The 12197-nt window shown below is 39.3% G+C and overlaps 1 protein-coding gene across 1 annotated transcript in view; it reads left to right on the top strand.

Annotated features, from left to right (window-relative positions):
• Positions 1–12197, top strand: part of LOC115410978 (myosin-IIIa-like) — a 205774-nt gene that overhangs the window by 48522 nt on the left and 145055 nt on the right. Inside the window, 4 exon segments of the mRNA XM_030122843.1 lie at positions 1196–1294; positions 1415–1529; positions 8580–8706; positions 10917–11127. Of these exon segments, the coding sequence (XP_029978703.1) occupies positions 1196–1294; positions 1415–1529; positions 8580–8706; positions 10917–11127 (552 nt within the window).

Raw genomic sequence — 12197 nt, 5'->3', positions numbered from 1 at the left:
TGATCAAAGATTGTAGTCTTGCAAGTGTCCTTAGTAGAACTTCAAAGGCGGTCTGAGTATTTCATTAGAAAACAGATGCAGGGGTCAGAAAAGGTCTGATTTAGCCGGCAGTGTAGTGTGTACGCTTTTCACCAGCTTGTTATTGGATACTTATTTAGGGGACAATGAAGCAATGTTCTGCCAAAAATTATGTTCCAGACATGCAAAAAGTTACTTAGAAGTGACTTAAATAAATAAATAAATAAATAAATAAAACTAGATATTCCTTGTGTTTTTGTGAATGCTTTCATGCAAATTGAAAAGGGTTTTTGCTATTAAATACACTGGTGAGGTGTAGCTTGTCATATAATTGTAATCCACTACAAGTAAATACAGTGTTATTGAATTACAGATGTCGTTCTAAATGTTAATTGGGTGTTTCTATGAAACTAGGTTTATTTTGGTATCTTAAGGTTTACTAGTTACAGTTTCTGTATTACCATGAATTGGGGCTACATCCCTAATTACCTGTTTCTACTTAAATTCTATGTAATAATTTTATTATAATATCAGACTAACCTAACATCAGTGTTGCATTTTGCAGCCATGATCCTTCGTTATGATGCAGAAACCACAAGCGGAACAAGTCACATCATTAAACATGTTATTTGTGTAGTTTTACATCAAAACAAAATGGGAAATTTGTAAGTAGTAATCTAATAACCTATTGTAGTCGCCTTTAACTTATTGCATTTTAGCCATAACTCTGAATAACTTTAACATTCAGTCTTATTCATGGAACCCTAACCTTAGCTAGGTTTAACTCAAGACTTACAGACGAAACAAAAAAAACAGACCAATGTGCATGTGTTCGACTGGACTTTAAAGGGAACATCTTCTAGTTTCTGTGTTCAACAAGTGGCTGAAACACAACCTAAACTACCTCACTTAAAGTGCGGTCCAAATCGTAATCCTAACCCTAACTCTAACCTTAAAATGGGTCAACAGTGACGTGATGGATGTTAAGATGTTACATAACATTGAAAAGTAAGAGGTTTGTGCTGCATTGGCCTTTGTTTACGCTCTACAAACACTCCAAGCCAGATCTAGATTTTATTTTTCCTGATTTATTCCTTTGCTGTTCATCTTCAGGGCATCATAACCAAACAGGATCCCAGGTTTTAACAGCAAACCTATCCTTTCTATGTCTTTACAGGGGAGAGAAAAACTTCCATGTCTTCTACTACATATACGCAGGTCTGGCTGACAGGAAGAAACTCGCCCACTACAAGCTCTCTGACAGCAAAACACCTAAGTAGGTTTGACATCCCTTTAGACCTTCTATCAAAAACAGTTATTTTACACTTGGGTGGAAAATTCCCTCTCATCCACACACTGCTTGTCCTCATCTGTGTGTTCTTCTTTTGTTCTGCAGGTATCTGTATAATGAACACATTAAATTAGGGCCTGACATAGTGAGCAACACCTTCTACAAGGAGCAGTTTGATGCAGTGGAGCAGTGTTTCAAAGTCATTGGATTCACCCTGGAGGTACGGAGCACTTCAATAATCACTGGCACAGAGCTCAGAGAGGCATGCCCACAAGGTTCAACACAGTAACCTTGATCATATTCATTTAGACAAGTATGGCCTCACAGTCTTGGATTACATATGCATGCATGTATAATTGCATACACAAATAAATCTGTCATCTGTTAATTGTTGTGTGTTTTGGCACAATGTCATATTATGATTAATCAGCGGAGTTAGGCTCTGTTGGACAACATTAGAGGTTCATTTTGTAAGATTTATGACGAACTAGCAGAAATTGAATATAATATTAATAATCACCTAAATATAGATCATTGTGCACCATTTCCAGCTCAGAGTGGACTCCCTGTTCTTTTTTTGTTTTATACCGAGTTGCATCATTATGTCTTACTTTGTTTCAGTGTCAACCACAATCTATCACCTTAAAGGTGGGGTGCGAGATGTTTTCCTGGAGCATTTTTTACTATATTGCTTAAAATCCCTTCACACCCCGATTACAACCAATTAATTAAATGCTCTAGCACAAAAATAAAAAATGTAGTCATCTGCGGAACAAAACAAGACTGAAAAAACACCATCTAATCACTTTGTGCGCCCAGTCGAAATCATTGAACAGTGAAACGTCTATCAAACTCAACTGCCATTTGTCCCTCCCCCCCTCTCCCCTCTGTGCATACCCCTCTTCATGCATGAATCATGCATTCTCAGAGACCTGGAGCACCTGTTCAGGAAATGAAGCCAGAGCTTTGCTATATTAGCTATATTAGGATGGAAAGTTCACTGGCAAATTGTTTTGTTACTAACATAAATCAGTAGTAAATGTAACGTTAGTCAGATAGGTATGAACTGGGGCTGTTCTGTAACAGCGGGGGTGTAGGAGGAGACTGAAAGAGGTATGCATGGATCGAGGCTGGAGCTGGGGGCCGCCGGAGCTGCCAGAGTTGGGCGAATTGTTGCTGTGCAGTACTTCGAAACCCTCGAGAGCAAGCATTGCACATGCCAGTACTCTGGAGGCTTGGCTTCCGGTGAATGTCTATAGAAAGGGGTTTGGACTTTTGAACTGAGTATTTTCAAAACGTAGCTTGCTCGAACCGTTTTTCTAAGATCTCATATCCCACCTTTAACTAAAAATCTCTGAATGGACCCAAATGAATGAACATTTCTGGGGCCTTTCTGCATGCATTCTCTAAGACACAGGTGTCAAACAGGTGTCAAACATGTGGCCTGGGGGCCAAATCCGGCCCGCCAAAGGGTTCAATCCGGTCCCTGGGATGAATTTGTGAAATGCAAAAATTACACTGAAGATATTAACGATCAAGGAAGTTAAAATAATTTTAGGTCATTTTGGTCTAAAGTAGATCGAACCAGTAAAACACTATCATAATAACCTGTAAATAATGAAAACTGTACATTTGTCTGTTTGTTTTAGTGTAAAAAAAGTAAAATTACACAAAAATGTTTACATTAACAAACAAGCCTTAAACAAAAAAAAAAAAGTGAATATCTGAAATGTCTTAAGAGAGGTATGTGGAATTTTAATAATATTATCCCTGTTATTTAATGTTTTGTGTATTTGTAGATCCACTTTGATCTCTAAGTTGTGATTCACATGTATAAATGATAAACTAAGGCGTAATATTATTAACATTGCACTTAATTTACTAAAGACTTTTCAGGTTGTTCATATTTGTTCGTGTTATGTTGAAGTACAATTCGTAGATGTAAATATTTTCATTATGGAATGGGCTTTTTTCGCTCAAAAGTTTTTTTCCTATTATTTATATTATTTACTGGTCCGCCCACTTTATATCATATTGGACTGTATGTGGCCCTGATCTAAATGGGTTTGTCACCTCTGCTCTAAGACATACTTTTAATCCATAAGGACCCAGTGTGATTTTTGTGGCAGTTGCCAAATGAATTTTTCTCACTATTTTACCTTTCCTAAGTGATTTATCACCATTTATTATGATATTATCGTCTGAATTTTACAGTTCTTCCAGTCAAAATTGTGTATTTTGTTATGCTTAATTGACGGATCATGTAGATGTTCATAAAAGCTCAGAGTAAAGTCAAAGAGTATTAGATCAAAACAGAAAAAAAAACTGAAAAAATAGTGACATTTTCATTAAAATCCATCATTAACTGAACACAAACCCAGTATGTCCATCCACTGTCACTGATCCAACTCCATGGGTTTTACTGGTGAATCATGTTGTAGAAGATGACAGTGTTTCCATGGTAACTACAGAGCCTCTGAACATCCAAATGGGTCATATTTGATGACCATGAAAAGATGACCAACTGCATTTTGCGCCAATTATTTACATGTATTGATAGGATTAGTGGATCAACAGGTATTAAACAGTTTAGATCAGTAGATGGTTTTGGTCTTTTTGGGTTTTAAGGTTCAGTGTGTAAGATTTAGTGAAATTTAGTGGTGAAGCTGCATATTGCACCAAGCTGAGTATCCCCCCTCCCCTGTAGGGTGACGGCAAAAACTCTAAAAGCCAACATTAAAGTCAGTGATTATTCTGGACTTTGTACCTTTAGTGAAGGGATATTAACTTTGCAACATAGTAAGTAACACCTTGGCACTTTTTTTTCCAAAAAAAAAAAAAAAAAAAAAATATTTGTGTTTTATCATTTTATGTGCACAAGACTTGTATGTTCTTGTATTGGTCTTGGTTTTACATGAAAAGGTGTTGTATAAATAAGTAAAAAAAAAAAAAAAAAAAAAAAAAAGCTGAAGGTGAAGTTTATGTTGAATACCATCTGCTCTGAAACAAAAAGAAGAGGAAGGCAGCTGTAGAAACATGATAGCGCAACATGTTTTGATGCCCATAGAAGTGATGTACTCCCTCTGTAGCTATGAAGGACCTCATTCTGAGGTAACAGATATACAGCATATTTCCATGCAGAAATATCACTGTGAATATTATGTCCCATTTACTTGCAGTTAAATCTTCCTAATTTCCCTTAAACCGTACACACTTGGACCTTTAAAGAAACCCAGAGCTGCTGAGGGTTAATGTTACTTTTACTATTCAAGGTCCAGCAGCGCCACATGATTTTACTCATTTATTCATGAAGTTGGAGTTCCTAAACACAGATTAGTTTTTAATTGCACCGCAGAGCTCTGGTTCATTTTAAGACTGGATTCCTACATTTGTTAAACTGTGAAGAGACATAATCTTAAATTAATTTTTGTTGGTGCAGCCCAGTCCTGGTGTTCAACTAACTGAAATTATGTAGACGATTTAAGTAATCAGCAAAGCCCCCCAAAATACATGCAAAAAGCTTCCAAGTCAGTGTAGAGGTTGTGTGACTGGTGACGGAGCATGAAGCTGCAGGCACATGTAGGCAGTCAGCTGTTGGCATTGTGAAGGCTAATGAGGCCCAAAGAAGTGATTGCCTCTGGGATCTGCACGTCAATAACACTTATCTTGTAATCACTTGGCAGAACTGGAGGAACAGCTACTTATTCTGCATAGTGTTGTACATAAAATCACAGGCTGCATGATGTTTGAGATAACTATATCTACATCTTCATATCTATGTATCTATTTTAACTGTTTCTGAGAGTATATGATAATCCTTTTTTATTGGTTTTGAAATCCTGGGCTTATATCCATACTTTTTATCTATATTTTACCCTTACTGATTTAGTATATTTATTCTGTTAGGTATTTATGTTATTTGATCAATGGATGTGTACTTGTGTGGTGCTCCCACTGTTGCACAACAATTGCCCCATTGGGGACAAATACACATACTGATGATTGATTGATCAGAATATGCACATACACCTTATTAGAGTAGGAGTTATTTAATTACACTACATGATATGAATTCATTGTCACAAACTTTGAAATAATGCACATCATTAGGCACTGAAAACATATCCTCTGGAGGTACAATGTAGCCTCAACAGGTGGTTTATTAGAGCAGGAAACAAGCCTTTACACCCCTGACATTTAAATTTACTGCACAATGTATTCTTAAGTATTGATATTCAGCTGGGAAATGTACAGTGGTACAGCTGAGTCTGCTCTCCCCAGACTCACTGAGGTGGCAGAGGTTGTCCGAAAAGCGAGAGCAGCCTTGACCCCTGGCCCCAACGGGATACCGTACAAGCTGTACAAGTACTGTCCAGGGGTCTTGAAACATCTGTGGAACCTCCTGAGAGTGGCCCGGAAGAACCAGGTCATCCCATCAGAGGGTGGAGAGCTGTGACAGTCTTTATCCCGAAGGAGGCAAACTCTACCACCATCAGCCAGTTCAGGAGCATTGCACTCCTGATGTGGAAGGGAAGATTTTCTTCTCCATCCTGGCAAAGAGGCTGACCACCTACCTCATTAGCAACGGGTACACTGACACCAGCTGCCAGAAGGCAGGCATCCAGCCTTCCCGGGGTGCGTGGAACACTCAGCAGTCATATGGGAGCAGTTTCAGAGAGCAAAAAGAGAGAAAAGTGACCTGCATGTGGTATGGCTGGACCTCGCCAATGCATACGGGTCAGTCCCCCACCAACTTAATGAGCATGCCCTGGACTTCTACATCCCTGTCTGCATTTGTACCCTGGTAGCTAAGTATTTTGGGGACTTCTAACTCTGTTGCACCCGTCAGAAACTACACCACAGGTTGCAACAGCTGGAGGCAGGCATTGCCTTGGGATGCTCGATCTCTCCCATCCTGTTCATAGATCATCTTCGAGATCATCCTCATAGGGGCAAGGGATATGGTCGAAGGAGTAAAGCGACCTTCAGGCAGAACTGGAGGCTTCCGCCAGTGAGAGACTATATGGATGACATCACCACCATTCTCCAGACAGCAGCATGTACAACAAGACTGCTGAAGAGAATTGACGAGCTGGTGGGGTGGACAAGGATGAAGGTCATACCCACCAAATCGTGCAGTTTGTTCCTCAGGAAAGGGGTCTTATTTGGCAGGAACACACTGCAACTGCAATCCATCAGCCTGGGGTACAAGCAGGAGAAGTCTCGATGGTGCTGGAGCTGAGGGAATCCACTGACCACCTGGTGAGAGCAGCTGGTGCGCAGATACAGACAGGGAGGAAGTGGAAAGCCCAGCAAGAAGTTGACGTGGCTGTCAGCAGGCTGAAACACCACAAGGTAGTTGGCAGAGTCCAGGAGGGTTGAGCTGTGCTTGGCAGGAGCGAAACCCCCCTGTTCTGGTCGACGGCCTCCACGGAACAACGGAGAGCCATGGTGGTGGCAGAAGTGACAAGGGCAGAACAGGAGAGACTTTGCATCAAGGCAGTGTCTCAGAGTCGGCAAGGAGCCTGGATGTCATGGGAGTGCATCACAGACAGGTCCTTGTTGTGGTCTGACATGTGGAAGACTCCCCAAGCCAGGCTCAGCTTCCTGATCAGATCCACGTATGACACCCTTCCTTGTTCCCGAAACCTCCATCAGTGGTTCAGCACTGAAGAGACCTGCCCCCTTTGCAAGACCATCAACGCAAGCCTCCAGCATATCATGTCAGGCTGTAGGACAGTGCTGTCCCAAGGCCGCTACAGGTGGCGACATGACCTAGTGCTGAGGAAGCAGGCAGGGTTGGCAGAGTCCTGCAGAAAGGAAGCCAACAACAGACCTTCCGCTCCAACGAGACCACCCATCCTGTTTGCAAGGGCAGGAGAGAAATTCAACCTCCCTCATCAGAGAGGGCACCAGGACTCCTCTCACCCAGCAGTGAGTGGACCACGAGGGTCAATCTGGGGAGACAACTCCAGTTCCCAAGGGAAATCGTGGAAACATCACTACAGCCAGCTCTCCCTGCTCCGTGACATTGGATGCACAGGAGCAGAGCCGATAAAAGCCATTAAAGATCTGGCAGCGGAGGCAGAGAAAGGCAGCTTCTGGTTGTGGCTCAGGAGGAAGGTTAGGAGCTGGGGGTCAAAGGACGCCTGGGGCATCAGCAGGGGGTGGCAGGGAACTATCCCTGCCATCGCTCACCAGGAGATGTACTGGGGTTAAAGGAGCGAAACATTGAGGAATGGTGGTACTTGAGCAATAGCAAGTAACTAACAGTATGTTTGCTGAAGCAACTAGATAGATGTTAGTTGGTAACTTGGTCAATCTCTCATCTGTTCAGACTAACATATTGCTCCTTGAACCATAAACACCCTGTAAACAAACAAACAGAACTCATAGTTACTGTAACTTACTGGTAACTTGTTGTTGAATGTATGTTCTGCTCTGTACAGCACATGTCAGCTGCAGCCGTTAAAGGCAGTGATGTAGAGGATGTGGTACCTGTTAGCATCTGAGTTCTGTATATGGTTCCCTATTATGAAATAATGAATGAATTAATTTGTTATCATGAGATAGCGAACTTTGTTATCTGGAGATACCAAATTAATTAATTTGTTATCACGAGATAACGACCATAAAATAATATATTAAACCACAGCCATTTTTGGCTTAAACAGCTAGAAATAAAGGTAGAAGATTATGCCTTGCATGTAATGAAGACATGGTGGTGCAGTAAGTACAGTCGCTTCATAACAAGAAGGTCCTGGGTTTGATTCCAACACCGGATGATGGTGAAAGGACAGATCTGAATCAACCAAACTGTCATCTACACATTTAAATTTTTAATTCAATACCTACCCTAAGAGTTCAACTAACTGACAAATCTGACAGAGGCACACACAGCAAAGGATATTTCATTCAAACAACACTCGTGTTTTTAAAGTTGAAACAACACATCATGTGTGCATTTTTATGATATTTTTACTACCTTTTTTTATCCTATTTCTTGTCTTTTTGCTGGGATCTGAGTGCAGATTTCGTTCTTCATATTGAATGAATGACAATAAACGTACCTTGCACCTTGAACCTTGAACCTTGAACCTTGACCTACTTTTTACAATGAGTAAATGTAAATGAGTAACTACATTTTTAGAAACTTTTTCCTTGTGTTTTTTTTTTTTGACTTGAATATATTTGCATGGGTCTGCTGTTCACTCTGAAACCATGTACCTTTGCTTTTCTTCATCCTGTATCTGTTTGTGTCTTTCTGCAGGAGCTGGGCAGTGTTTACAGTACTCTGGCTGCCATCCTCAACTCCGGGGATATTGAGTTTTCTCCAGTTGCCTCAGAGCATCAAACGGACAAAAGCAACATCTCCAACATTTCTGTCCTGGATAATGGTGAGAGAAAAGCCAGCTACAGCTCTGACACAGCGATGACGTAAAACCGAGCATGACTCTGAATTTCATCTGCCGCACCCCCACCCTCCCCCGCCTCCATCCTCTGCTGCTCTCCATTAACTCTGTTGAGAGCTTGAGATGGAGTGGGGCTAAATATAGGAAAACAATATTTTGATGTGAATTATCTGGACTGGCTGTTATTGGGATTTGCTTTCAACAGATTTCACACAATAGGTTTTGCTCCCATGCTTTAGGAAATTAAATGTGTTTCACTGGTTACTTCTTCTTTTTGGATGAAGTTAATTATATGGAGATAGAGCAGGGATGTCAAAGTCATTTTAGTTCAGAGGCCACGTTCAGCCTAATATGATCTGAAGGGGGTCAGACCAGTAAAATAATAGCATTACAATATAGGAATAATATCAACTCCAAACTTTCCTCTATGTTTTAGAATGAAAAACGTAAAATTATGTTTACATTTTACAAACTCTCCTTTAAAAAAATGTGAATAACATGAACAACAATGAACAAACTGAAATTTCTTTCAAAAAATAAGTGCAATTTTAATAATATTATTGCTCAGTTTATCATTTACAAATGTACATTACAACTTACAGATCACGGTGGATCTACAAATACACAAAACATTTAGTAACAAGCAGAATATTATTAAAATTGCACTTCTCTCAAGACATTTCAAGTTATTCATATTTGTTCAGGTTATTCACATTTTCTGTGAAAACATAGTTTGTAAATGTAAAGATTTTCTGTCGTTTTACTTATTTACACCAAAAGAAAGAGAAAAATTTTGTGGTTGTCAGTATTTATAGGATATTATGATATTACTAGTACATTGACCCGGGGAACCATGGTCATATTAATACCGATATCTAGGGACTGAAGCTAGGAATTGTGTCGTTCCTGTTTTTAACTTCATTTCCCATCATGCAGTGTGGTACTGCGCTTCCGGTCAACTGAGCAACGTGATTATAAGACAGTTGTTTTCCAAAATGACTAATATCGTCTAAAATATTAGCCCTATCACCTTGAGATATTTAATGTGGAGATGGAACTGTTCCTCAACTGTATGCACCAAATTGGCCAGTTAAAAGTGTCTCATTTTCTCAGAACTGTGCAGATGCTCTGAGACCTTCCAGTATTATGATACAGAATTTTACTTGGGATGGAAGTGGGCTGAATGTGACTTCTGAACTAAAATGATTGTTAATATTTTTAGTCTAATTTTTGCATTTCACAAATTCATACCACCAGCCAGACTGGACCCTTTGGCACATGGGCCGTATGTTTAACACCCATGGACTAGAGCAGGGGTCTCAAACATGCGGCCCGGGGGCCAAATGCAGCCCGCCAAAGGTTCCAATCCGACCCGTGTGATGAATTAGCAAAATGCAAAAACTCCACAGTCAAAGCAGTAGAGTTTATTTTCGCTCAGGTTCCACATATAGACCAATATGATCTACAGTAAAATAAAAGCATAATAACCCACAGAATATAATGACTCCATATTTTCTTCTCGGTTTGATGTAAAAAATAATCTTACATTATGCCTATAAATAATGACAACTTCAATTTTTTTCTCTTTGTTTTAGTGCAAAAAATAACATTAAATTATGAAATTATTTACATTTACAAACTATCCTTTAAGAATAAAACATGAATAACCTGAACAAATATGAACAACCTGAAATGTCTAAAGAAAATTAAGCACAATTTTAACAATTTTCTGCCTGTTACTGAGTGTTTAATGTCTTTGTAGATCGGATCCTTAATGCACATGTATAAATGATAAGTTGAGGCAGAATATTGTTAAAATTGCACTTATTTTTCTTAAGAAATTTCAGTTTTTTTCAGGTTATTCACATCTTTTTTTTGGATAGTTCATAAAAGTAAGTATTTTCATAATTTAATTGGGTTTTTTTGCACTAAAACAAAGACAACAATTTGAAGTTGTCATTATTTATAGATTATTATGCTATTATTTTACTGGGCCTGGAGATCAAATCAGGCTGGATGTGGCCCCTGAAAGAAAATGAGTTTGAGACCTCTGGACTAGAGCATCAGACTATGTTATTCTTTGTTGATTGTTTTATTTTTTATTCTGAATCAGCATGTTTGCATATACGTATGCTTCCTGGATGTGTAACCATGAGTTCATCCCTGTTTCTTTATGTCATCTCATGTCTCTTCAGTGGCGTCTCTGCTGTGCATCCGCTCAGATGAGCTCCAAGAAGCCCTGACCTCCCACTGCGTTGTGGCCCGGGGGGAGACGATCGTCAGGCCCAACACGGTGGAAAAGGCGGCGGAGGTGAGGGACGCCATGGGCAAGGCTCTCTACGGCCGCCTCTTCAGCTGGATTGTCAACCGCATTAACACGCTGCTGCGTCCTGACAGCCACCTAGGGTGAGATGAGGAACAGGAAATGTGCTGTGTTAACTGTCCTGATGAACCATGAGGTCAACTCACACAAAGTTTTAGTTTTATATGAAAACAATTTGCCTTTTTTCAGACATTAATTGCATGAAAAAGCAAAGAGGGCAGATCTGAACGCTGTCATATTTACCTGCATCATTAGCAATAATTATTTAAGAAATCCTGGGTTTTAAGATCAGAACAATGTTTACATCTTACATTTTGGACATTTTCCTGATGAACGAAGTAAAATTAATGCTTACAGAAGCCCTAGTTGACATCAGGCAAGACCGACATTCATTACATTAACCCTCAAAGACCCAAACAGCCACTAGCAGCCAACACCATCTACTGATCTGAAATGTTTAATGACTTCTGAACCACTAAACTTACCAATATGTTTGAATAATTCAGGTAAAATACAGTTTGTCATCTTTTCATGGTCATCAGATATGACCCATTTGGACGGTCAGAGGCTCCGTAGTAAACATGGAAACACTGTCATCTTCTACAACATCGATTCACCAGTTAAACCCATGGAGTTGAATCAGTGACAGTGGTTGTGGATGCTCGTTTTTACATTCAGTTATTGATATATTTGCTGAAAAAAATCAAATTTTCTTCATTTTTTCTGTTTTTGATATAATAGCCTCAACTTTAATTGGAGTTTTTTATAAACATTTACATGATCAGTGAATTAAATCTAGGAAAATGCATGATTTTCACTGAAAAAATGCAAATACAGAGGATAATTTTATAATAAATGGTGATAATCAATAGGAAAAGTTCATTTAGGTATTCCGCAAAAGTAGCACTGGGTCTTTATGGGTTAAGGAAAAAACTGTTCTAATGTTGGTCTGTTTAAATCTTCCTCACAGCTCCAAAAAAATGAGAGAATACAATAAAGGTGTGGTTATTTAGCCACTGAACCAGATGTTCATGTAATTGTGGGATATTTTAGGTTATTTTTTATGTATTTCTACTGTCATGCATATTATATTTAAAGGTCTAAAAGTGATGTTGTGATTTAATTAGTCTTATTTGCCTTGAATTTAATTTAA

The sequence above is a fragment of the Sphaeramia orbicularis genome, chromosome 20 (genome assembly GCF_902148855.1).
Source record: "Sphaeramia orbicularis chromosome 20, fSphaOr1.1, whole genome shotgun sequence".
NCBI classification, from domain to species: Eukaryota; Metazoa; Chordata; class Actinopteri; order Kurtiformes; family Apogonidae; genus Sphaeramia; species Sphaeramia orbicularis.
The sequence above is the reverse complement of the archived record's forward strand: the minus strand, read 5'-3'. Positions and strand labels throughout refer to the sequence as shown.